The following is a 27821-nucleotide window of genomic DNA, read 5'->3' as shown; positions in this document are numbered from 1 at the left end:
AAATGAAACAACTGACAAAGGGTTAGTTTCCAAAATATACAAGTAGCTCATACAACTCAATGCCAGAAAAACAACCCAATCAAAAAGTGGGGAAAAGACCTAAACAGATGTTTCTCCAAAGAAGGCTTACAGATTGCTAACAAACACATGAAAAGATGCTCAACATCGCTCATTATTAGAGAAATGCAAATCAAAACTACAATGAGATATCACCTCACACAAGTCAGAATGGTTATCATCAAAAAGTCTACAAACAGTAAATGCTGGAGAGGGTGTGGAGAAAAGGGAATATTCTTGTACTGTTGGTGGGAATGTAAATTGATACAGCCACTATGGAAGATGGTATGGAGAGTCCTTAAAAACTAGGAATAAAACCACCATATAACTCAGCAGTCCCACTCCTAGGCATATACCCTGAGGAAACCAGGGTTGAAAAATACACATGTATCCCATTGTTTATCGCAGCACTATTTACAATAGCTAGAACATGGAAGTAACCTAGATGTCCATCAACAGATGAATGGATAAAGAAGTTGTTATACATATGCACAATGGAGTATTATTCAGCCATAAAAAGGAATGCATTTGAGTCAGTTCTAATGAGGTGGATGAACCTAGAACCTATTTTACAGAGTGAAGTAAGTCAGATAAATATCATATTTTAACATATATATGTGGAATCTAGAAAAATGGTATTGAGGAATTTATTTACAGAGCAGCAGTGGAGAAACAGACATAGAGAATAGACTTATAGACATGGGGAGAGGGGAGGAGAGAGTGAGATGTATGGAAAGAGTAACATGGAAACTTACATTACCATATGTAAAATATATAGCCAATGGGAATTTGCTGTATGTCTCAGGAAACTCAAACAGGGGTTCTGTATCAAACTAGAGGGGTGGGATGGGGAGGAAGATGGGAGCTAGGTTCAAAAGGGAGGGGATATATGTATACCTGTGGCTGATTCATGTTGAGATTTGACAGAAAATAGCAAAATTCTGTAATGCAATTACCCTTCAATAAAATTAACTAAAAAATAATGAGGTGCATCCTATGATACTGCTGCCTCTAAAATATTGTTATTATATTTAGTGAGATCAAAATAGGCTTATTGTGCCATATAAAATGGTATATATTAAGGCAGGATGTATATGTAAAAGCACATTTTTATTCATCTTTATTTCATACTTTAAAATATAATTTGTGTGTATATTTTGTAATATAACCATACATTAATACTATAATTGTATATAGATCTATAAGTAAACTTATTTGGGGACATAGGGTTTTTTTGTTTTTTTGTTTTTTTTTGCTGATGGGGTGAGGAATTCAAGACCATATTGTACGCTACATAGGATATTTTTCTTAAGAAGAGAAGATTGTGATTCTGAAGAGCTGCCAGGTGGAAATAATGATAGATTTGTGCTGTGCTGCTTAGGAAGGTAGATGTAGGATTAATAATAATAATGGTCAACATTTATTGAACACTTCCTATGTACCAGGTACCACACCAAGCACTTAACATTGATTATTTTATTTATTCCTCTCCTCTACCTTAAGAGACAAGTAACATTACCATCGTCATATCAGAGTGGAGTAGGCAGAGCTGAGAGGTTCAGGCACTTTCACAAAGCCACACATAAGAGGGGGCAGAGCTGGAGGTTGAACCCACATCTTTCTGACTCTAAAGTTTGTGCTCCTACCATGATCAGGCTGATTCTCATTCATTATGACAGTTGCCCAATAGAAGGATTAATTGTACTGTGAAGTACCTGGTTCCCTACCTCTGGAAATGTCTGTGTGGCTGGGATTCTTCATGAGGATTGTGATATTGTTATTTATTATAAGAAATGTATATTTGGTCTATGTTCCCCTTCTTGGCACAGAACTCCTGTGTGGGGAGTGCGGTGTGCTTGGAGAGGGCACAGAAGCTCAGAATCCTTTTCCCATACCTCACTCTCTGCATATCTTCCTTTTGGCTGTTCCTACATTGTATCCTTAATATAATAAGCTACTTATCAAGTAAGCAAAATGTTTCCCTGAGTTCAATGAGCTGCTCTAGCAAAGTAACCAAACTCAAAGAAGGGTTATTAGAACCTCCATTCTATAGCTGGTTGGACAGAGCACAGGTGACAACCTGGACTTGCAATTGGTATTTTATGGGGGGCAATTTTACAGGACCAAACTGTAGATCATTGGGATCTGATGCTGTAGCCAGGTAGGCAGTGTCAAAATTGAGTTGAATTGTAGAGCACCCAACTGATGTCTGAGAATTGCTTGGATGTGTGAGGAGAAACTCCACAGTTTGGAACTGGGTATAGAGCTGGAAAGGGGAGCTGAACTCTGTGGCCCCTAAGATGCTTTTCAACTTGGAAACTTTGAGCATTTCTCCAAAAATGCTATTTTTAAACATTGTAAGTGCTCTGCTTACAAATGAAAGGCTACAATCATCAAATAAGTCTAGGAAATGCTGGGTTAATAAGGCTAAGCATTTCTTTTCCTACAGGGTTCTCAGAGCCTTAACCACAATATTATTCATTATAAATGCCCAAGAGCAGGAAGTAGAGTGCTGGCTTTCCCCAAACACATTGACCTTGGATTCCTCCTTTATTGTAGAGTATCTCCTGAGTTTGGTGTTGCCTAGTTCAACCTTTGAAGCCCTGCTAGAAGCTAGAGTATCGACACTGATTCTCTGAAAATGCTGTCACCCTGTAGGACATGGTTGACAAACTCTCTCTGAGTGTTCTATTAGTCAGCCTCCTCTACTCCTCTAGGGCACACTGTGTCCAGTGAACGTTGATGGATGTTTCTACCCGCATCTTCAGGCATTTCCAGATGGGCCCCTTCAGAGTACCACCTAAAGAGGGGAGGTGAGAGACTGAATAACTCCCCTGCAGCTTCACAGATTCCATCAGTCACAGGATAAGATTCCTACTCCCCCTGGCCCAACAATTAACCTCTCTACACACCATGTCTGGGTAGGAAGAAATCATGTTCTCATGACAAAAATGAATCAAAGGAAGACTAAAATTAAGATAAATCTTTGACAACGTAGGATGAATTAGAAAGAAATGAAAAGTTTGTGATGGGCTACTGAGCAGCTGTCAATTTGATGTTATTTGTCCTTTCAGTTTGGAGCACATATGATACCTTCAGGGCTAGAGCAGGTCTCAGCATAATAAGATGTCAGAGGTGGACTTTTCCTGAGATGCTGAGGTGTGAGACATGCTATATGCCAAGTTTCTAGAAACTAGTTAACACAACTCTTAACCTCTCGTGCACAGTAGGCGTGAGAATGGTGCCAGAGCCTTGGGAGAAAGGTTCCTCCAGACAGCCATGAATCTGCCCTTCCCAGCCCCTCGCCATGTGGCAGGGTGGGAGCTGTTTATTGTGTCATTTAGGTTGAGAGGAGGACTTTCAGAAGGCCACGTGACAGCTTTCATCACTGTCTCCTCCTGCTTGGGGAACAGAGCGACCAGGGTCTGACTTGGGCCTGGGCTAGAGGCTGCAGTAGGCCAGAGGCCAGGTGTTTGGGAAATAACTGAAGTACTGGGAACTGGTTATACAGGTCACATCTCTAACCCAGACTTCTGGGAAGGAAAGACTGGAAAACAGGCCTGCCTTATGTTCATGTAGCACGTGACTGACACAGTTCTTCCATATTCTCTCATTTGACTTTGGGGCTTCCCTGGTGGCTCAGACAGTAAAAAATCTGCCTGCAATGCAGGAGACTTGGGTTTGATCCCTGGGTTGGGAAGACCCCTGGAGAAGGAAATGGCTACCCACTCTAGTATTCTTGCCAGGAAAAGTACATGGAGAGAGGAGACTGGCGGGATACAGTCTGTGACCTCACAAAGACCTTGAACATGACTGGGCAACTGACACCTTCACTTCATTTGACTTCACTGTGAGTTTCTTAGATGAACATAATTATGGTTGTCATCTTACAGATAAGGGAGGCAGTGGCTCACAGAGGATCAGTGGATCGCCCAAATTTCTGAGCTTGAACCAGAAAGAGTCATAGTTAATGCTTACCAGTTCCCTTATCACGTGGCCTTTGTGTGTGCCCAGTCATGTCTGACTCTGCTCCCCCATGGACTGTAGCCTGCTAGGCTCCTCTGTCCATGCGATTTTCCACATGCAGGCATTATAAAGGCCTTACCTGTACAGAGCCATTTATTTCTGCCCACAACTCCATGAAGAAGATACTATAATTGGCTCCATTTTTGAGATAATGAAACTGAGGCTTAGAGTTTCAGTTAACTTTCTTTCTAGCAAATGGAAAAAATGGGACCTGAAACTGGGCTTTCAGGCTTCCATGCTCTTGGTAATCTCTGTCCCATGATACCTCACTGGTTACATAAGGACTTTGAAAACCTAAAGCTCTCTCCAAGTTAGTAGATTCACTGCTAACAGACTGTTGCCAAGAGGTAATCTTTGGGGACCTTCTTGGATGCCAGTGTATAAATAACTTTCATCAAACTACCAATTTGCGGCAAGCAGTTACTTTAGAATTACATAGGGGAGTTGCAAAAGAGTTAATATTTTAAACAGTTTGCACACCCTTCCCCACAACTCATTTCTAGCATTAATTATTTAGAAAGCTATTTCTTAGGTACACTTAAACTTAGCCCACGTAGATGATCACAAGTTCCACATGGCAAACAGTAATCCGGTGTCACTCTTGAGCTCGGAACACTGGGTATATTGACATTGTCTTCACCCATACTCTGCACCTTTCCAGTAGTGACATGCTGGAAGGGGAGGTGAATGGGGATGGAGTCAGACACTCCTGGACTCAGTTCTTAGTTCTGCCAGCTACAGAATTTCTGTGTTTCAAATTCCTCCTTTGTAAATTGGGGAAAATACATTCCTCACTGTTTTGAAAGATGGGAAGATGACCTGTGAGACCAAAATACTTAGTTTAGGGTGTGCCATCTAGTAGATGGACGATTAGTATCAGTGTTCTTCTCTCCTGCTCCAAGTTCAGTTCAGTTCAGTCACTCAGTTGTGTCCAACTCTTTGCGACCCTGTGGACTGCAGCATGCCAGGCCTCTCTGTCCATCACCAACTCCCAGAGTTTACTCAAACTCATGTCCATTGAGTCAATGATGCCATCCAACCATCTCATCCTCTGTCATCCACTTCTCCTGCTGCCTTCAATCTTTTCCAGCATCAGGGTCTTTTCAAATGAGTCAATTCTTTGCATCAAGTGGCCAAAGTATTGTAGTTTCAGCTTCAACATCAGTCCTCCAAGGAATATTCAAGACTGATTTCCTTTAGGATGGACTGGTTGAATCTCCTTGCAGTCCAAGGGACTCTCAAGAGTCTTCTACAACACCATAGTTCAAAAGCATCAGTTTTTTGGTGCTCAGCTTTCTTTATAGTCCAACTCTCACATCCATACGTGACTACTGGAAAAACTATAGCCTTGACTAGGTAGACCTTTGCTGGCAAAGTAATGTCTCTGCTTTTTAATATGAAGGCTGCTGCTGCTGCTGCTAAGTCGCTTCAGTCGTGTCCGACTCTGTTTGACCCCATAGATGGCAGCCCACCAGGCTCCCCCGTCCCCGGGATTCTCCAGGCAAGAACATTGGAGTGGGCTGACATTTCCTTCTCCAATATGAAGTCTAGGTTGGTCATAACTTTTCTTCCAAGGAGCAAATGTCTTTTAATTTCATGGCTGCAGTCACGATCTGCAGTGATTTTGGAGCCCCCAAAATAAAGTCCCTCACTGTTTCTGTTGTTTCCCCATCTATTTGCCATGAAGTGATGAGACCAGATGCCATGATCTTAGTTTTCTGAATGTTGAGTTTCAAGCCAACTTTTTCACTATCCTCTTTCACTTTCATCAAGAAGCTCTTTAGTTCTTTGCTTTCTGCCATAAGGGTGGTGTCATCTGCATATCTGAGGTTATTGATATTTCTCCCAGCAGTCTTGATTCCAGCTTGTACTTCATCCAGCCCAGCATTTTTCATGGTGTACTCTGCATATAAGTTAAATAAGCAGGGTGACAATATACAACCTTGACATACTCCTTTCCTGATTTGGAGCCAGTCTGTTGTTCCATATCCAGTTCTAACTGTTGCTTCCTGACCTGCATACAGATTTCTCAGGAGGCAGGTCAGGTGGTCTGATATTCCCATCTCTTTAAGAATTTTCCAGAGTTTGTTGTGATCTACACAGTCAAAGGTTTGGCATAGCCAATAAAGCAGAAATAGATGTTTTTCTGGAACTCTCTTGCTTTTTTGATGATCTAATGAATGTTGGCAATTTGATCTCTGGTTCCTCTGCCTTTTCTAAATCCAGTTTGAACATCTGGAAGTTCATGGTTCATGTACTATTGATGCCTGGCTTGGAGAATTTTGAGCACTACTTTGCTAGTGTGTGAGATGAGTGCAATTGTGAGGTAGTTTGAGCATTCTTTGGCATTGCCTTTCTTTGGGGTTGGAATGAAAACTGACCTTTCCCAGTCCTGAGGCCACTGCTGAGTTTTCCAAATTTTCTGGCATATTGAGTGCAGCACTTTCACAGCATCATCTTTTAAGACTTGAAATAGCTCAACTGGAATTCCATCACCTCCACTAGCTTTCTTTGTAGTGCTGCTTCCTAAGGCCCAGTTGAGTCACATCCCAGGATGTCTGGCTCTAGGTGAGTGAACACACCATCGTGATTATCTGGGTCATAAAGATCTTTTTTTTTTTTTTTTTGTATAGTTCTTCTGTGTATTCTTGTCACCTCTTCTTAATATCTTCTGCTTCTGTTAGGTCCATACCATTTCTGTCCTTTATTGAGCCCATCTTTGCATGAAATATTCCCTTGGTATCACTAATTTTCTTGAAGAGATCTCTAGTCTTTCCGGTTCTATTGTACTCCTCTGTTTCTTTGAACTGATCACTAAGAAAGGCTTTCTTATCTCTCCTTGTTATTCTTTGGAACTCTGCATTCAAATGAGTGTATCTTTCCTTTTCTCCTTTGCGTTTTGCTTTTCTTCTTTTCGCAGCTATTAGTAAGTCCTCCTCAGGCAACCATTTTGCCTTTTTGCATTTCTTTTTCTTGGAGATGGTCTTGATCCCTGTCTCCTGTACAGTGTCACGAACCTCTGTCTGTATTTCTTCAGGTACTCTATTGGATCTAATCTCTTCATCTATTTCTCACTTCCACTGTCTAATCATAAGGGATTTGATTTAGGTCATACCTGAATGGTCTAGTGGTTTTCCCTACTTTCTTCAATTTAAGTCTGAATTTGGCAATAAGGAGTTCATGGTCTGAGCCACAGCCCGCTCCCGGTCTTGTTTTTGCTGACTGTATACAGCTTCTCCATCTTTGGCTGCAAACAATATAATCAGTCTGATTTTGGTATTGATCATCTGATGATGTCCATATGTAGAGTCTTCTCTTGTGTTGTTGGAAGAGGGTGTTTGCTATGACCAGTGTGTTCTCTTGACAAAACTCTATTAGCCTTTGCCCTGCTTCATTCTGTACTCCAAGGGCAAATTTGCTTGTTACTCCAGGTATCTCTTGAGTTTCTACTTTTGCATTCCAGTCCCCTAAAATGAAAAGGACATCTTTTTCGAGTGTTAGTTCTAGAAGGTCTTGTAGGTCTTCATGAACCAAGATCCTTTGTTAATCCCATTTTGTGAGTTTTGGTAATTCAGTCAGCATCTCTGAACCTCAGATTTCCCATCTGTAAAGTGGAACCATCAGTAAATGTCTCAGCAGGCTTTTGTGAGCCCATGTCAGTGGATCTGCAGTGAAGATGCTTTCCAGTTTGTGATCCCTATGTCCGCCCTGTGCCTGCCTGCAGTGTTCTGTCCAGTTAGCAGTGCTTGCATTTGTTTGCTCTTTCAGACTTTCAAGGCGACTCTGCACCCTGACTCATCTTCCCCCTTCCTTCCTCTCCTTACAGCCTTTTGAAGGAGATGGGCTGTCCTTTTCCTCTCTGTTTTACATGAGGCCCTGAAAGGTCTTGTTACTTGCTTACACAAATAGGACCATGGCTGAAGACTGGGCGTGTGGCTCTCCTGTGAAGAGAAGAGATTTTCCTTTTTGTGTTGCTGAGCGAATCTGTGCCTGGGTGGCTCCTTGACCAGAGAGAGCATAGTGGGTGAGCTTTGTGAGGGAGGCCTCCTAATTTCTTCCCTGGCACATCTCCCAAACACCCTGCTCCCTCTTCTCAGCACTTCTATCTTTGAGTACCAAACTGGTGGAGGAGGAGCTCACTCCCTGTTGAACTAGACATTATTTGCAGGGTGTTTCCCGTGGGTGAACTGATGATTAAACTGCAGCAGAACACTTTTGTAATGTCTGCTGAAGATGAAAATTTTCTTCCTTAAAGCATCTGTCAGGCCCCAAGATATTTCTGTAAAAACAGCAGCTGCTTCTCTTCTACTACCCAGACAGATTCAAACCCAGGCCCACATTTTCATCAAGGACTTACTGTGTGTGGACCCTGCCCTCTGTGGAGATGAGCTGCACACAGTCGTTCTGAATTAGAGCTCGACTGAATCAGGTGATGACCTCTCCTGCAACGTATTGCTCCCTGGTCTTGAACCAGCTGATCTGGCTGGCTGAGGTGCCCCGGGAATGCGTTTCTCCTATAGTCATGCCCACAGGAAGACGACATCTTCCCAGATGGGCAAGCCAAGGGTTTGGGAGCAGCAGAGCCATGAGGCCTGTGTTCTTAGCTCACAGCCTAAGAGCACACACCGTGAAAGCCAAAGAAGATGAGATGAATGAGGGCAGCAAGAACAAATGGGCCCCTCAACAAGCGCTACAGAGTGAGCTGGGAGCCAGGTGTGCGAGAACTGGGTCACAGCCAGGATTCTCTAAAAGGAGAAATAAGTAGCTGAGCGCCTTGTTTTTGGTGCCATTCACTGGGTTACAGCCATGAAGACAACCTAGTCCCCATCCTGGAGGAGCACAGAATCAGGTCACTGGAGTAGACTGCTTGGTGCCCTCCCTCTTTCGTTATCCTGCCTGCCCCTGTTGTCCACTGTAGAGCCCAGCCTCCTCTGACCCATCTCTGCTTCCCTGGGACTGCCTCATCTTTGCAGAGAAGGTAGCTGAACAGTTCTTGTGTTAGCTCCAACACCTTAACATGCGGCCTCTCCCAGGGATAACTGTAAATCTACTAGGGTCCAGAAGGACCAAAATAGCCTTTAAACCTCCCAACATTGAGGCTGCAACGGTGGAAGAAGAGGCAGCAGTTTATTTTCCACAGAAGTGAGGCTTCACTTTATGCCATTCAGATTCCCACTGGCTAAGATGTCCCTCTTTCTGTCTGTGCCTGGGGCCAGCCCTCCTCCCAGGCCAGCTCCAGTGGCTACTGGATGCTGTTTGCCTCTTAAGCCTGACCCCACATCCAGTGCCTCTCAGGCTCCTCTGAGGCTGGCTGTGCTCGTTTGTGAGGGGCCGAAGTGACAGGGCTCATTCTGTGATTCTCCTTTAGCTTAAGAAGCTGAGTTTCTGCTGTGCTTAAGACTAATTTACAACTGGTTTAAGTTTTTGATGCATCTGAAGGATCTCAGCATTTAGAGGGTCTCTTTGAATCCTGGTGAAGAGGAGCCTGATCTGGGAAACAAGAGTAGTCTGCAGGAGGCTGGATTTTCCTAACTTTTAGAGGGGCTTTCTCCTTCCATACAGGACCCTTTGTGTTGGTCTGAATATGCTGAACTCAGGACAGATAGTGATGCTGGGATCCCCAGATTCTTGAAGTCGCAGTTATCCACCAAGCACTTGAGGAAAGGAAGAGGTCTTGGAGGACATAAAACCCATTGCCCTTTTTCATATGCTTTCCTATTCTTGAAGCATATTTTATTATTTCCATTTTGCAGATGAGGAAACTGAAACTTGAAAAGATCAGTCCATCACTGTGGGGGTGGGGGGAAGTAGGGTAATACTCTCAATGAAGAAAGGGGTCACGCAGCTCATCTGGGACTTGTTTCTCTCTGAACCCCTTCTGGACTTGTCTTTACATCTGATTTCTGATGATGACAGAGACAGGTCTTATCTGAAAATTAATGAGGTGAGGATATACCTAGCTCATAAGAAAGTATATCCTGTGAAAATGTAATCCAGAGACTGTGCAGGTGGATGGAATAGATGGTTAGTTATGCGCTGTTTGAGTAGATCCTGTTGGAATTTCCCTCTCAGAAGCCCCCATGGCCAAGAATCTATTATGATTGATTCTTGGGTTTCACATTGCCTTTTCCAGGCTCCTTTTAAAAAAAATATGCCACTTCCTTTGGAAAGAATAATATCAAGATCTGAACATGCTGATGTGAATTGATAGGTGCCATGATTGTCTTGATGGAGAAAGCCTGGACTTCTTGCAGGAGAAACTACTGAGCAAGTCAGAGGAAGGAAAAGGAGAGGTAAAGAGCGTGAAAAATCACCATCATTACAGTCATGCCCCGAGACAAGAGGAGGTTCTTGCTCTCCTGGGGCTGATGTGCCCAGGCTGAAATCTCATCCTGAACCTCAGTGGTCCACAAGGAAAATCTTGCTGTCTTTCCCTGGAGTTGACAATATCAGGCAAAGGTGGCTCTGCTAGACAGATTACTGATAAAAGAAACAACTGTACAATTTCCATTGTGCCCAAATATCCCTGTAGTCATGACAACATCCTTAGAGACTTACGACACTGACAGCCAAGGAGATGGCTAGTTTCTTCCCAATAATCACAGCTACCACGTAAGATGAATTCTGGCCTAGCTGAATTCTTGAGGGGCGCTGACTGCAGGGTGATTCTGTGTGGGGGTCACTCAGGGAAGGGAGGTTTTGGGGGTTACTAGGAGTGAGTGGGCAAAAATCACTAGTCACTTGGGTCCTTGTCTGACCCAGAGGGAAATAATATGGTGGTTCTGTTTTAGAAATGTGTCCCCTGTCCCCCATTGAACCAAGCCTTTCTATTCCTCCAGGGGCCACTATTACCGCACCCCTGGGTTGTGCCACTGGCCCTTAGCAGTTCTCCCTTGAGTGTATATCTGTAGCGTGCTCCCTGTCAAGCTACAGTCCAAATCATTGTCAACCTGTCATTCTACTGAAGCAGCTCTTCTTTTAAAAAATTGTAGTTGATTTATAATATTATGTTAGCTTCAGGTGTATACAGCAAAGTGACTCAATTGTACACATATATATACACACATACATACGTATTCTTTTTCAGATTCTTTTCCTAATGAATAGATTATTACAAAATACTGAGTATAGTTCCCTGTGTTATACAGTTGGTCCTTGTTGGTAAGACTGTCTTGTAACTTATCCTTCCACTACTGTGTTGAAGCTTAAGCTCTTTGCCTTAATTTAGTTTTCCAGTCTTCCAGAGTAAGTCCATCTTCCTATAGTCAGACTCCTCAGCATATGCCTTCTTTTTAGTTGAGACTCAGTATCTCCCCATCCTCCGCCTACTCCATGATGCTTTTTTGTTCTACCGGTTTGATCCCTTCTTTCTTTCACAGAAAATCCCTTCTTTTTTGTCTTTCTAAATTTTATTCATTCTCCAAGTTGCAGCTAAATTCTGCCCACCTCCCAAGAAGCTTTCCTTTACTAGCCCGGCCAAGGCACTGAACCAGTCCTCTTATCTATGGCCAGAGCCCCACAGTTTGGCAGATGTGTGATTTTCAGGGCTTAATGAATGGTACATAGCCTTTTCTTCCTCAAAGGCTGAGCCTTTGTGTGGAGAGCTCTCCATTGATGTCACCTGGATCTCTCACAAGGTCACCCTCTTTGTCCTTTCTAGACCACTCTTTCTAAACCATAACTACTTTCTCTGTTTTATTTCTCTTCACATGACTATTACCACCTGACATTATCCAACATTGTCTCTTCAATTAGAATATAAGCTCCATAAGGGCAGAGGCATCATCTGTGTTATCATCTGTTTTATGCCCAAGAAGTAGCCACAACAAAGCCTAGGATATAATATGGCCTCAATAAATGATTGTTGAAGGGTTGACCGAAGGAATGAGTTCTCACTGACTGGCTAATTCACATTCACAATGTTGGAGGAGAAATGGGAAGGCCCTGATCCTTTCCATTGTGCAGGAACTTTGAAAAATTAACCCTGATATGGCTCTCTTCCCACCACCACAGAGAACCACACATTGCTGAACATCAAAATGATCAGAATAGCCCAGTCCACAGGGACATTGCACATTCCTGTCAGAAGAGCTCTGTACCCAGAGAGTAGAGGCAAGGCCAGCTGAATTCTGTCAAATGCTTGTATTTGTACCACCCTCCTTGTGAGGTTCAAATGCAATGAAGTATGATAAAAAGAGCTAAATTATAAATCAACATAAAAATAGGAACCATTATCCAAGCAGTTTGTGGTTGGGGATGGCATGGTACTGTGGGCCAAAAATGCCATGAACAGGGGAGTCTGGAGGGCTACAGCCCATGGGGTCACAAAGAGTCAGGTGTTACTGAGTGTGCATGGGCACACATGTGCACACACACATACACACACAGTATTGGAAATTAACAAAGAAGGGGTTAAGATTATACAGGATTATTTAATTTTGCTTGTTCAGAGTGAACTTGCTGGATTTGTCAGGAGTTTGGTGAGAAGGATGCCTTTTTCCTTTGGGAAACACAAATGATATATTTTCATGTTTGAATGCTGGTCAGTGGATTCTGTCTATAAGAAGCAGTTAAAGATGCCTTCCAAACCTTAGAAATATTGAGAGAAAAACAATATAACCACCAGCAACACATCATCATCATCATCAAATTAATCCTTGCAAGACTCTCAGAGATAGGTATTCTATTTTTTTTTTTTTTAAAGGAGAAGAGAGAACTGAGGTACATAGAGGTGGAGTCCCTTACACAGACTCCCTTAGCTAGTCAATGACAGGGTCAGGAATTTAATAAGAATTGCTACTGTTTACTGAGAGGACTGAGAACCGAAGAATTGCTGCTTTCCAACTGTGGTGCTGGAGAAGACTCTCGAGAGTCCCTTGGACAGCCAGAAGATCAAACCAGTCAATCTTAACGGAAATCAACCCTGAATATTCATCGAAAGGACTGATGCTGAAGCTGAAGCTCCAATACTTTGGCCACCTGATGTGAAGAGCCAGCTCTTTGGAAAAGACTGTGATGCTAGGAAAGACTGAGAGCAGGAGGAGAAGGGGCAACAGAGGATAAGATGGTTGGATGGCATCATCGTCTCAATGGACATGAGTTCGAGCAAACTCCAGGAGATAGTGAAGGACAGGGAAGCGTAGCGTGCTGCACTGCATGGGGGTCAGACACAACTGAGCAACTGAATAACAACATACTGAGAATTTTCTAAATGTCAGTCATTTTTCTCAGTACTGCATTCAGTATGATGCAAGGAGGCAGGCAATGTTATCCCTCATTTACAGAAAGGAAAACAGACCTAGTGTTGTTTTCTGATTACCCAAGGCCACACAACTAAGAAGGGCAGGAGCTGAGACCTGAGCCCAAGCAGGGGGCCCCGGAGCCTCTGCTTCCTCACTACTCTGAGCCACCCTTGGGTCCCTGGTCTCTGTTGCAATGTCCAGCAAATGGCTTAACTTTTATGGTCCAAGAAGCTACTTTCATCACTCCTACCAAAACAAATGAAAGAGAAGAAAGCATAAAAGAGGGAGAGAGACTTAGGGGAGGGGTGGGGAAGAAACATCTGGAATCGCTAAGGTGAGTTGCAGTGAAGACTCTCCTGGAATCATCTTTGGCCGGAGGAAGCAAATGGCATAGCTGCCCTTAGCAGCCTCCTAAGAAGCTCTAACAGGTCCCCATGTGAAAGGAAGATGGCTGTTAGTTGGGGGTGGAGGCCCACCCAGCTGTGTAAAGGGTTTTTTAAGATGAAATTATGGTTTACTGAGTAGCAAAGAGCAACATCCAGGTGCCTGAGAATTATGCCGACAGGATGCAAAGGCAAGAGAATATTGTGTAAACCTTATTTACAGATCAATAGATAATCTTTCATACACAAAAGGTCAGCTCCAGGAAGGCAGAGCAGTAAAGAAAGAAATATTGCTCGTAAATACAATATTGACTTGAAAAAATCCACCCAGATGAATCCTTTGATATATACTCTTCTAGTCAAAGTATATTTCTTTATTCATGAATTTTTTTTCTTCCCCTAACCATTTCAGGTTCCTTAGTGAAGTATGAAGGGAGTAATGAAGCAGGCTGATTTCTAGTTGTCTTGAATTCTGTGCCATCAAATGATCAGTATAAAGTGGAATCAAGTTTGAGAATTTCAGAGCAGCATTTCAAAGTATGTGTATACAGCATTTAGTGTTCTTAAGTCAAATGACAACTCACCCCTACTCTTTGTATTTCCTGCTTTGCTGGCTGTGTTGATAAACATTTATCCTGGCTTAAGGAAATAAACAGCTACTCCATCCTGCTGGTCCTCTCCAGATTCCTTCATCCATTTTACGTTTCTTCTTTGCCTTGAAGCAAGTAGTTCATCATTCCCCACAATACCTGAAACCATTGCCACCAGCCCCTGCTTGGCTGCTGGATTGCAAAGCTGTTCATGACCGCTGCCCAGACACAAATAAGTGTGGGAGAAGAGGGAAACTTCACTGGGCTTTGTTTCCATGACATAATTAGGTTAGAGGACCACCTCTAAATTTGGGTGATTCCTCTCAGCAATTTGAAAACTATTTCAAAGGACCACAGTCTGAAAAGCCTGAATGATGCTTTGCTGGTAGTGTTTTTGGAGTACAGAGCTGCTCTAGTTCTCAGGGTCACCTTGGGCTGCAACCTGGGAGCAATGTGCAGCTGAGAAAAGTCTGCCCTGGGCAATAAGCCCAAAGGCTTGAGAGGGACAGCTGTTCATTCCAGCTTCCTGATGGGGATCAGTGTGGCAGTGGTTGTGAAAGAACTTTATACTCTGTGGAATTATGTGAGTATATATACTTTTCAGAGCCGTCCAGGAGGATCATTTGACAGTGACACAATTCCTCTAAACTAAGTACAAGTTCTTTTCTTTTTCCAGTTAGAAAGCATGTTTCAGATACTCTGAGAATGATAACCTCCTCTCATGAACAGATGTAGCTGGAATCGGTCACCTCCAGTTTTGTCTGGACTTGACGGGGTAGTCAGGCAAGACTGAGGATTACTTAACACCTCAAAGTGAGAAAGGGATACAAAGAGGAGTCTGGACTTAGTGACAGATGGCAGAGGTTTCAACTCTTCCAGAGTCAAAGTCAGAGCTTCATCCTCTGTGTTCTGCCAGAGCTCCCCCTTCAGTCTAGGGCTATGCTTTCTACACATACACACTCCTAAATTCCTCCCTTGCCCTTACTCCCTAGAAACAGGGCTGAGGGTCTCTTGCTAATAAGAATGAATGGTGCTGGCCACAAAGTACAGGCTAATATTAAACACCGGAGCTCTTAACTTTGCAGTGACTCCCCATCCCTTGGATTTCCCAGTTCCCCATTCGCAGACCTGCTATTATCATCATGGGCTGTGAAATGTGTGTGTGAGAGGGTTGTTTCTTCCTGACTTCCTCCTCTGCAGGGTGCTTCTCATGAGCCACATGTGACAGTCTGTGAATAGGGGTGTCCCTTTGCATACCCCAGCTCTCTTTTGTTCTGCTATATTGAAGCTCTGTGGCCACCCCTAGTCCACTCAGACTTTTTCTAAAAGGAAGGAGAGAGGGGAAAGGAGGGATAGTAATTGGGAGGGAGAGGAAAAAAGAAGAAATGAAGGAAACCACCTGGGTAATAGGTACTAATAATTTTATATTTATATAGTTATTTATGGTTTATATGCTAAAAACAATTTTTAAAATGTTTTTACAGGCCTAATCTTATTTAGTTTTTATAACCACCCAATTTATAGATAAAGAAACTGAGGTTTAGAGAAGGTAAAATTTATCTAGCTAATAAATAACAGCATCCTATCTGGAATCCAGTCCTTCTGATGTCATGTATAGTTTTTTTTTTCTTTTTCTGTTTTATACTGTTCCATTAAATGTAAAGGCATGGCCCAAAGTTCTTTCTTGTTGAATACATGCTAAGCACCCTAGGTGAAACATGAAGGTCTTAGTAGCCACCATAACTCTCTGTTAAACCCTTACTGGACTTTTTTTGAGGGTAGACTTGTAGACTTTGACTGGTTGGCCAGAAATAACCATCCTACAAATACTTAGTACATTTATTAATGTTTTTGTAGTTTACAATATGTTTTCATATGTGAACCTCAGTTGAAAGTCCTATAAGCTATGCACATCTCAGAGGTCTAGTGATTGGTCCAGGAATGAATGGTGGAGTCAGGATGAGGCTCTCTATATTTTTTTATCCTAAGGCCTATGCATTTTCTGTTACCTCGGATTTCCTCCACTGTGGTGTACCTAACCTGTGTTAGATTCTACAGAGTATAGCAAAGTCCATTTAAAGGGCCAGGACTCCTGAGTTGATCATAGCCCTGACCTTTCAGCATGACTGAATACATAACTTGTGAGGTGTAGGGCTCTCTGTTCAAAACCATTAAAGCATTTCAAGATGGTGATAGCAGAGTATTAAACCTGGAATGAGGCCCTCTGAGTGTGGAACCCTTTTGATCATGGAGCCAGTGAAGCTGGTCTTGCCTCTGACGTGGCTCAGAAGTGGAAGACTTTGTTTCTTTTTCAGATCGTTTCTGGGGGTCCTATCAGAGAGCTGAAGTCCCAGGTCATATGGATTTTGTTCTGTTAAATCTTTTATTCCCTCTATCACTCACCATCAGAGAGCTAAGCCACAATGGCCTAGAGCTCCTTGTTATATTAATTGCTAACTCCAGTTCTCATAGATCAACAGTTAGGGGCAGAGTCAAGATATCACTAGTAGCTACTGTTTATTGAGCATTTATTATGTCACAGGCACTGTGCAAAACACTTTATGTGCTCTGAATTGATCGCAAGTGTAAGTGTTGGTCACTCAGTCATGTCCGACCCTTGGCTTGACTGTAGTCTGCCAGACTCCTCTGTCCATGAAATTCTCTGGGAAAGAATACGCGAGTGATTTCCATCTTTATCCTTCCCTGTATCACTACACCTTTTCTTGGTGACTTTGCAGCTTTTCCCATCAATCAGTGGATTCTATTTCTCCATCTCTTAAAGCTGCGTTGGTCCCAAGAATGATAAAATGCAACAGAAGAAATGGTGTGTAAATTCAGGGTATGTCTCAAGAGGCTTACAAGCTTACTCTTTCTTTTGGAATCCCAGGTCTGCTGTGAGACCAAGGCTGTGTGAGTTGGCTAGAAATGAATACCACTTGGTGGAGAGCTGTCATCCCAAACCGAGACTATCCAGGGCGGCCAGCACCCACTTCACCTGCCAGCTGACTTCAGATACACGAGTGAGCTGAGCTGAGGTCAGGCCAATAGAGTCCAACTTGGCCAATGGATTTCACTGATCAACTCACAGATAGGTAAGAAATGATACATCATTTCTGCTTAAAAACTGTCTTTTGGAGGTAAGTAAGTACTCATTCTTATTATATTAATAGATAATAGATGCACATCCATTATTATTTCTAAGGAAACAAGCTTTGAGAGATTATATTCGTGCCTGTGATCAGCAGTTAATAAATGGTTCTGGAAAGTGTGACTCTATAGGTCAAGTTCTTATCTGTTATTTTGCAGGATCCCATTGTAGCACTCAGGGTTCTGTCAAGCCCTTAGCTAATTTGAAAGCTGAGTGGAAGAAGCAATGTTTTTGCAGATAGAGTCAGGCCCAAGGGATGGAGCTCAAACACCAAGAATCTCTCTGCTGATAAAAATATCATGTCTATTATTAACCAAAACTTTAATATAAAACATTGTAATCTATCAAAGGAAAAAATGCTTACACGCAGAACAGGAGAGATGATGCCTTTGAGGTCAAGGTCACAAGCTAAATGCTAGCAGAAATTTTGGCTGTATCTCATTAACACTGAATTATGACTGAGTTCTGCAAGAGGTCTGTGTGACAATCCCATTAATGCAAATGGCATTCCTTATGATGTCTGCTTTTGTAAATGAAAATCAAATGCAATTATGTCAGTGGAATTTACTCATTAAGCTAAACTAAAACCCACAAGCAAGTGTCTCCTCACTTCCTCTTCTGCCCCACATCTTTGATTACAAGCAGTTGCTCCCCAGAGTTGCAAATGGATATTTTGCTAAAATACGAATATACAATTTGATGATAGAAGGGGCACCAGAATACAGAAGTTCTTACAGATATCGGAGGTTGGGAAGGTTCTGGAAGGCATCAGGGTCGATGTATAGCAGGTTGTTGGCCTTTTCAATTCTACTGTGAAGGAGAAAAGAACATGTACATGACCTTACTGGTAAGGAGTGCTATGGTATTTTTCATATTCTGCAAAGAGTATGTTAATAAGTTATTCACCCATGTATCCATCTCTTTGTCCATCATTTCCACAAAGATTGAGCATGCATGTGGTGTCTTTTACTATTACTAAACTGTGCAAACAAAATATTAACCCTGTCTTATATAACTCTCATCACTGAAGTCTTCCTGGAATCTATTCATCAGAGACAAACAAAGCACAGCTGGGTGAGTCATTTCACCCTGAACTCAGTTGAGTGTTGAACCAAAAAGGATCTCCCAGGGTCTGAGGAGGGTAGGGATGAGTCTAATGGGGGAAACTTGTGTTTTTTGTTTTTGTTTTTTTCCTGCTTGGGAGACGAGAGAAGGGGATGGACAGCAACAAAGAGGGTGAACAATCAAAGGAGATTGGATAAAAGTGAAGTGAAAGGTCAAAGGAAAATGAAGATTAAGGGCTAAGCAGTGAACATCCCTGGCTTTCACGGTGCAGTCCCAACAGACAGCAGCTGGCAAGGTGCCAGTGAGTCCCTCATGCTCAATGGAGGCTGCTGTCACAACTCATGGGAAGTGATGGCTTCTGCCCCGGGCTGACCTGTGCCATGTCTTGATCAATAGTCTGGAGGTGGGTATGTTCACATTTGGATTCCGACAGAGAGAGGCTGCCCTTTCCTCATCTGGCTGGATCAATGTATATTTGCAGAGATGCTCTGTATTAATTACTTCCTCCCTGTTTCATTAGCTTTAATGTTGCAGTAACCTGTAGCTACACAGATCCAAGTACCAGGTAATTAATCATTTTAAATACAGGCAGTGTTACATGGAGGTGAGCACCTCTCCATGTCGGGGAGAGATGAAAGAGCCATCCCATTAGCTCCACTGCCCGTTGAGCTGCACAGAGGGACATCTACTTGACCTTGCCCAGAGGGCTGGCTGCCCTTTGGTTCACTTCTCTGATACTCTCTGTGGGTTCTAAGACCCTGGTCAGATCTCTTTTTCCCAGCTAGGGTAAGGAGAGGCCAAGCAGAGAGAGAGGGAAGGCATCAGTTGCAGAGGCTTAATGACAGCGAAGAAGAATGAGAGTGGGAGGTAGAAAAGGAAAGGGAGGGCAGAGTCTGTCATAATGGACAGACTGTCTTTACTAAACAAATTCATATATATGTATGTATGCATATATGAATTATGTATATGTGTATATATGTATATATGCTTGGCAAATGCTAAGAAGTTTTTAAAAAGATACAAAAGAGTCAAGAGATTTATGTTCAAGTCCTTATCCTGCTGTGGATTTGGCTGGGTGACTAGACAAGCTTCACAACTTCTCTCTGTCTTTCATTCCTCATCTGTAAAATTAGGAAAGTGGTTCAGTGGCTTTCCTAACTGTGTTCTCTGAGAATTTTGTAAGATATTCATCAGTGCTTCACAGAGGAACCTTTCCAGTGACACTAGTTGAGAAACTCTTAATACAATATCTTTCTTGGAGATTCCAAGTGTATATTTGCATATTATAGACTCTGAGTTTTCCTATAGTAGGTGAGTCTGTCCAACTTGTTTGACCATAGACTCTTCTTCCTTTTTTGTAACAATAATTTTCTGTTTAATGATACACAGAATACACTTTGGAAAAATTTGGACCTGTCTCCAAAGTCTCATCTGGCTTTGATAATTTATAGTAACTTTAGACTGGTATGCAACAGAGGTGTATCTGTGTGAGTACTGGCATGTATATATATAACAAGAATGTCAACAAGAGAAAATACATTTGGTTGGACTAGTAAAGAAGCCAAGGATTGTTATGATAACTTACTGTATGCCAGTTTATGTGTTAGATCTACATAACATTTATCATCTCATTTATTCATCACAGTGATCCTATGAGGCATGCAATTTTATCATTCCCACTTTACAGAAAGAAAGCTAAGTCTTAGCATGATTTTGCATCTTGACCAAGGTTCCATGGTGAGTATGTGGCATAGGCTAGCAGTCAAACTAAGACTGCCCACCTTCAACTACATCATGAGGAATTTATTTTGGGCTTTGACTGTGGAACAAATTTGAATGAGAGGATGAGCTGGAAGTATTAATGTGTGCAGTCACAGAGCTAGGTTCTTGAGTTTACTATGCAAAAAAACCCTGAGAAGGAAGAACCAGAATAAGACTAAGCTCTGGACTGGTACCTGAGTCACCAGGCAGAGATACATGGCAGCACCTGTTTGACTGACTTTGACAGCCTAAAATGAAATTCTAGGAGCCTGAGGACAGAGCAGAGCCAGGGCCTCCCAGGAATATAAGCGAACTTTAAGGCTACTACCAAAAGCAGGCATGAGCAAAACCCCACAGAGTCTTGCTTACATTTCATGTAGTTTGGGCAGGTTGGAGAACACATTTGCCTCTATCACTTCCAAGACATCATTCTGTGAGATCTCTCTGCAAAGAAAGAAATATAATTCAAGTCAGTTCAGCTACAGTCCATAATGGATTTAGGGCTCAGCCTAGAGCCTTGTGCCTGTAGTGATTCATGAGACACACAGAACCCTACTCCCGCTCGCAAAGCAGTCAGCTGTAATGATGAGGCGAAGCTAACAACGTAAGATGCTAATACTTATAGAACAATGAGAGAATGAACCCAAGGTAGTGACTCTGGTCAGAAATTATTCAGTCTATAGATGTAGCCACAGAGGCCCAGGGAGGGAAAGAGACTTGATTAAAAGTATTTAGGGAATATACAGGGTGCAAACAAACTTTAAATAGACCAGGATCAGCAAACTTCTTCTAGAGGACCATGCAGTAAAATTTTTATTTTTTGGCTTTATGAATCATTCGGTCTCTGTTGCAACTACTCAGTTGATATTGTTGCATAAAAGTAGGCATAGATATCATGTAAATGAATGAGCATGCTTGTGTTCCAGTAAAACTTTATCCATAAAAACAGATGGTAAGCTGGGTTTGGTGTTATGGGCAATAGTTTGGTGACCCCGCCCTAGACCATGGAGGCAAGTTCTCTCTGCTATGCTGCTTTGGAAAATGAGAACCTCAAGTCAGTCTCTTTTAAATACACACCCATGCTGTCACCCAAGTAGAGATTGTTACTGCAGGACCTTTGACATTACTGTTGCTTGGCCGAAAATACCCAGGAAAGATCCTTCAGGTCCCAGCCTGTTTGCTCCTGGAGTAATTGGCAGGGAGTGGACGATGAAGTCCACTCTGCAGAAGCCCAGAGCTTATGAGGACAAAAGGGCGAGAAGGGCGACTTAATCAGTTAATGTTTATAAAGTGGCTCAAAGATGAAACATGCTATTATTAGGCCTCCTGAGGAAGACTCTCATGCAGTTTTAATGTGGCAGCTGAGAGAGTTTCAGAAAATCTCATAGTCGGTATGCATTCAAATTGGCTCAGGTGAGGCGCTGTCTGCTGGCCTGAGATTTTGCTGAGAAGCTCTAGAAATGCTCTTGATCAAGGGAAAGGCCTGGAGATCAGGACAGGGAAAAGGCCTGTCAGGGGAGGGGGAAGTATGACTGTGAGCACAGGGGCTGGCAACATGGAGGGGGAGCAGGGGCTGGGTGGGGAGCTCTCAGTTCAATGGTGGCAGGATCCCTTCTCTCATGCCCCCATTAACAAGGAGACATTTTGTGAGAGAAGTTCAGTTCAGTCACTCAGTCGTATCCGACTGTTTGAGACCCCATGGACTGCAGCGTGTCAGCCTTCCATGTCCATCACCAACTCCCAGAACTTGCTCAAACTCATGTCCATTGAGTTGGTGGTGCCATCCAACCATCTCATCCACTGTTGTCCCCTTCTCTTCCTGTCTTCAATCTTTTCCAGCATTAGGGTCTTTTCCAAGGAGTCAGTTCTTTGCATCAGGAGGCCAAAATACTGGAGTTTCATCCTCAGCATCAGTCCTTCCAATGAACATTCAGGACTGATTTCCCTTAGGATGAGCTGGTTGGATCTCCTTGCAGTCCAACAGATTCTCAAAAGTTTTCTTCAACACCATAGTTCAAAAGCATCAGTTCTTCAGTGCTCAGCTTTCTTTAGAGTCCAACTCTCACATCCATACATGACTACTGGAAAGACCATAGCTTTGACTAGACGGGCCTTTGTCGGCAAAGTAATGTCTCTGCTTTTTAACATGCTGTCTAGGTTGGTCATAGCTTTTCTTCCAAGGAGCAAGCGTCTTTTAATTTCATGGCTGCAGTCACTGTCTGCAGTGATTTTGGAGCCCAAGAAAATATAGTCTGTCACTGTTTCCCCATCGATTTGCCGTGAGGTGATGGGACTGGATGCCATGATCTTCGTTTTTTGAATGTTAAGTTTTAATCCAGCTTTTCCATTCTCCTCTTTCACTTTCATCGTGAGGCTCTTTAGTTCTTCTTCACTTTCTGCCATAAGAGTGTTGTCATCTGCATATCTGAGGTTATTGATATTTCTGCTTGTACTCTTGATTCCAGCTTGTCCTTTCATCCACTTGGCATTTCACATGATGTACTCTGCATATAAGTTACCTAAGTAGGATGATAATATACAGCCTTGATGTACTCCTTTCCCTATTTGGAACTAGTTTGTTGTTCCATGTCCAGTTCTAACTGTTGCTTCTTGACCTACATACAGATTTCTCAGGAGGCATGTCAGGTGGTCTGGTATTCCCATCTCTTGAAGAATTTTACAGAGTTTGTGTGATCTACACAGTCAAAGGCTTTGGTGTAATCAGTAAAGCAGTAGATGTTTTTCTGGTATTCTCTTGCTATTTTGATGACCCAATGGATGTTGGCAATTTAATCTCTGGTTCCCCTGCCTTTTCTAAATCCAGCTTGGACATCTGGAAGTTCATGGTTCACATGCAATTGAAGGCTGATTTGGAGAATTTTGAGCATAACTTTGCTAGCGTGTGAGATGAGTGCAATTGTGCAGTAGTTTGAGCATTCCTTGGCATTGCCTTTCTTTGGGATTGGAATGAAAACTGACCATTTCCAGTTCTGTGGCCACTGCTGAGTTTTCCAAATTTGCTGGCATATTGAGCACAGCACTTTCACAGCATCATCTTTTAGGCTTTGAAACAGCTCAACTGGAATTCCATCACCTCCACTAACTTTGTTCAGAGTGATGCTTCCTAAGGCCCACTTGAGTTCATATTTCAGGATAACTGGCTCTAGGTGAGTGATCATGCCATCGTGGTTATCTGGGTCATGAAGATCTTTTTCGTATAGTTCTTCTGTATATTCTTCCCACCTCTTCTTTATATCTTCTGCTTCCGTTAGGTCCATTTCTGTCCTTTATTGTGCCCATCTTTGCATGAAATGTTCCGTTGGTATCTCTAATTTTATTGAAGAGATCTCTAGTCTTTCCCATTCTATTGCTTTCCTCTATTTATTTGCATTGATCACTGAAGAAGGCTTTCTTATCTCTCCTCACTGTTCTTTGGAAGTCTGCATTCAAATGGGTATATCTTTCCTTTTCTCCTTTGCCTTTAGCATCTCTTCTTTTCATTGCTATTTGTAAGGCCTCCTCAGATAACCATTTTGCCCTTTTGCACTTTTTTATCTTGGGAATGGTCTTGATCCCTGCCTTCTGTACAATGTCATGAACCTCCGTCCATAATTCTTCAGGCACTCTGCCTATCAGATAATCCCTTGAATCTATTTGTCACTGCCACTGTGTAATTGTAAGGGATTTGATTTAGGTCATACCTGAATGGCTTAGTGGTTTTCCTTACTTCCTTCAGTTTAAGTCTGAATTTGGCAAAAAGGGATTCATGATCTGAGCCTCAGGCAGTTCCTGGTGTTGTTTTTGCTGACTGTATAGAGCATCTCCATTTTCGGCTGCAAAGAATATAATCAATCTAATTTCAGTATTGACCATCTGGTGATGTATACGTGTGGAGTCTTCTCTTATGTTTTTAAGAGAAGAGCACCTCTAATACTATCGTAGCTTCCTTCATGATTCATTTGGTAAATTTAACTGCCTTCATACTTTTCACAGTTGAACATAAATAAGGGTGATCTGTGCATGCATGTTTTAAGAGGATGTCCTGGCCATTGGGTGTTTATTTGCTTCTCTGTCCTTCCAGTGGGAAGAGTGCTGGGTGGTATAGGAATGAGAGGAGTAGGAAAGGAGTGAGGGAATTGAAAGTCACTCACTGTGTCAGACTCTTTGCAACCCCATGGACTATACAGTCCATGGAATTCTCCAGGCCAGAATACTGGAGGAGGTAGCCATTCCCTTCTCCAGGGGATCTTCCCAACCCAAGGATCGAGTCCAGGTCTCCCACATTGCAGGTGGATTCTTAACCAGCTGAGCCACCAGGGAAGCCCAAGAATACTGGAGTGGGCAGCCTATCCCTTCTCCAGGGGATCTTCCTGGCCCAGGACTTGAACTGGTGTTTCCTGCATTGGTAGGTGGATTCTTTATCAGCTGAGCTATGAGGGAAGCCCACAGGAAAGGAGTGGGAGACTTCAAAAAAGGAGACATTTTTTTGAAGACTTTAAGAAGTCAAGTGAAAGAGCTGCACAGGCAGAAGATAGGCATGGAGGGAAGCACTGGATGACAGAGAGGGTTTAAATGCAGATGAGCCCATATCATCCAAAAGCTATTGTGTTTCCACGTTCACATACCATCCCCTTGTAGTATCTCAGCCTAATGCTGCCTAGAAGATAGACATTTCTCCTTTCCTGAATTCATGTACTGAATTCATCCCATCCACATTCTCTTATGTGGATTTTTTTGCCAAAGAGAACTAAAAATTATTAAAACAAATAAGCCAAGAAACACTTCTAAATTAATTATTTCAGAAGGTAGTTCATATTTTATGGCTTCAGGTTCAGAGACAGGAGAGGGTGTTAGGCTTGGAAGGTGGTAGAGAGAGCCTTTAGCAGGAGGAGGGCTGGAGGGAGGTGAGCAGCATACAGTAGTGAAAAAATACCTTACTGGGAAATTGAGGGTTCTTTCTCCATTTCAAACCAGTTCTGCCTCTAGTTATTTCTATTACCATTGACTAGGTATCTACTATTTACCAGCCCTGTACATGCATTCTCCTCAATCCCTTTAGCATGCCTGTGAAGTTGGTATTTTAATCTCCATGTTAATAGACAGCCCTATCTGTATGCAGAACAGCTCTGGCTGACTGCAGGGCTGGAACACTTTGTTCTACATGCCTTGCCTCCCAAGCCATGTTGGGTCTAATATTTCCACTCCTATATATTTACTCAAGGGAAAGAAAAAATCATGCCCTCCCAAAGACTTGTGCACAGATACTCATAGCAGCTTAATTGGATAAACTGTAACATAGTCATACAATGGTATATTACTCATCCATAAAGTGGAACAAACTGCTGTTCCAACATAGTTGAATCTTTAAAAAAAATTACGCTGAGTGGAAGAATGCAGACTATTTATATGAGGGTCTAGAAGAAGAAAAACTAATCTACAGTGATAAAAATCAGAATAATTGTCACTTGGGGCCTAGGATGGAGTTTGCTAATGGGAGAGGCAGCAGGACTTTCTGGGATGATGCAAACATTCTCTTTCAAGATTGGGGAAGCAGTAACATAAGTTTATCTAACTTTGAACTTTAGGTTTAAAGAGAATGCATGTATTTTAGTGTATATGAAACATACCTTAAAACAGTTGTATAGCAATACTTTTTATTCAGAGGAAGGATAGTAAATTCCATTCTGTTTATGTCTTGAGAACTCTGAATTGAGAGAGCTATTGGAAAAATGTTGTCTGGTCTGAAGGTGGTTCTGAAAGTTCTATCAAATCCTAGTGTAATCCGGAGATTATAGATAAGGTTCCTTCCCCTCTTGACTGTCTCCTCTGCAGCTCCCCAACCCTTCACTGAAATCTATGAAGTGAATAGCTGAACTAGGTCAAAGAATCAAATTTTTTCAACTCTGACTGCACTCTAGAACCTTCTGGTGAACTTAAAAAAAAAAAATCCAAGGCCTGAGTTCATATCTGAGAATTGGATTTATTTAGTCTGGGGTGAGACTCTGGCATTATTTTTTCCCCCTTGTTCTTTCATTCTCCAAACAATGGTGGTTCTAATGTGCATAAAGGATTGAAAACTATTGATCTAGATGATATTAAGTTCCCGTTTAGACCTGTGCTCTCCATCTTACAGAAGGTTTGCTTCAGGAGCAAGGGCCAATTTTCCTTGTTCTGCTAGGACAACAAATTCGAGAAATAAAGTTCTTGGAGCACAAAAGGAAATAAAAATGAGATAAAATAGTAGTATGAGAAACCTGGAGATAGAACCTGGAATTGGGAGTGAAATATAAGAGGTACTACTGAATAGTTAGTTTTGATTTTTCATAAGAAAACTTAATCAAAAGGTCAACATTTCAAATGTTCAATGTGTAACAAGGGATATTGTGGAAAATATGTAAAAGCATCTTGTATTTTATTGTTATTCAGTTGCTCAGTCATGTTCAACTCTTTGCAACCCCATGGACTGCAGCACAGCAGGCTTCCCTGGCCTTCACTATCTCCTGGAGTTTGCGTAAACCCATGTCCATGGAGTTAGTGATGCCATCCAACTATCTCATTCTCTGTCATTCTCTTCTCCTTCTGCCTTCAGTCTTGCCCTGTATCAGGGTCTTTTCCAGTGAGTCAGCTGTTTTCATCGGGTGGCCAAAGTATCGGAGCTTCAGCTTCAGTATCAGTCTGGGGCTCATTGATGTGTGGATGCAGAAGAAGATGTGAGAGTTCATCTCTCTTCTATTAAGCAAGATGCTGAAATGTTTTGGAAATATGTAAAAAAACAAAAACAAAAACCTGGTACTCTTCCATCTAAAATTTTTTGAATATTATTTTGCATAACACATGTTATTTATATTAATATGTAGAAATGTATTACTTAAAAAAAATAGACTGACAGAATATTTCCCAATTTTAATTTCTAGAATGACAAATGACAAAAAATTGGGGAACTATCCAATGTCGGCTGAATTCTGTCCTCCTTGGGTGAAGGGTCCTGATTCTGTGGAAAGGTTGTTTCCAGAGTTGAGACTTCTCATTTTCCCAGGCAGTGCTTCTCATGACTCATATAGAAATCACCTGGGGATCTTGTTAAAATGCAGATTCTCTATGGGAAGATCTTGAGAGGGTCCGAGGTTCTGCCTTTCTAATACCTAGGGTGATGGGGATGTTGCTGATCTTGAGACCACACTTGGATTGCAAGGTTCTTCTGAAGAATGGTATTAACCCCCTACCAGGCCTTTTTCCCCAATGTACATAGGGATGGATATGAAAAGCATGATAGTGGAGGAGTGAAGTTCTTGATTTTAAAAATCTTTTATCTTCTGGAAATCCCTCCCTTACTCTCTTATTGAAGTTTTCCTGTTCTCTAGATTGTCATAATAATTCTTTCTCAGTTAAAGCATTTGCTACTTGGTTTTGTTATTGCTAATTTTTTGGTGATGAGGCAGTAGTCATTGCCTAATTCCCCAACCTGGTCATTGCCTAATTCCCCAACCTGACTTTGAGTTCCTAGATGGTATTTTATCCATTTATCTTTGTATCTCCAGCACCAAGTGCT

The 27821-nt window shown here is 42.2% G+C and overlaps 1 protein-coding gene across 5 annotated transcripts in view; it reads right to left on the bottom strand.

Moving 5' to 3' along the window:
- The window catches only part of FSHR (follicle stimulating hormone receptor), a 193656-nt gene that overhangs the window by 54240 nt on the left and 111595 nt on the right, over positions 1–27821 (bottom strand). For 4 of the 5 annotated variants that reach the window (NM_001009289.1, XM_027965759.2, XM_042245220.2 and 1 more), the window contains 2 exon segments: positions 18182–18256; positions 20642–20716. In NM_001009289.1, coding sequence (NP_001009289.1) covers positions 18182–18256; positions 20642–20716 — 150 coding nt within the window. 5 annotated transcript variants of the gene reach the window in all.

Source organism: Ovis aries, chromosome 3 (genome assembly GCF_016772045.2).
Source record: "Ovis aries strain OAR_USU_Benz2616 breed Rambouillet chromosome 3, ARS-UI_Ramb_v3.0, whole genome shotgun sequence".
Classification (NCBI taxonomy): domain Eukaryota; kingdom Metazoa; phylum Chordata; class Mammalia; order Artiodactyla; family Bovidae; genus Ovis; species Ovis aries.
Note: the sequence above shows the minus strand (reverse complement) of the source record. Positions and strands in the feature narration are given on the sequence as shown.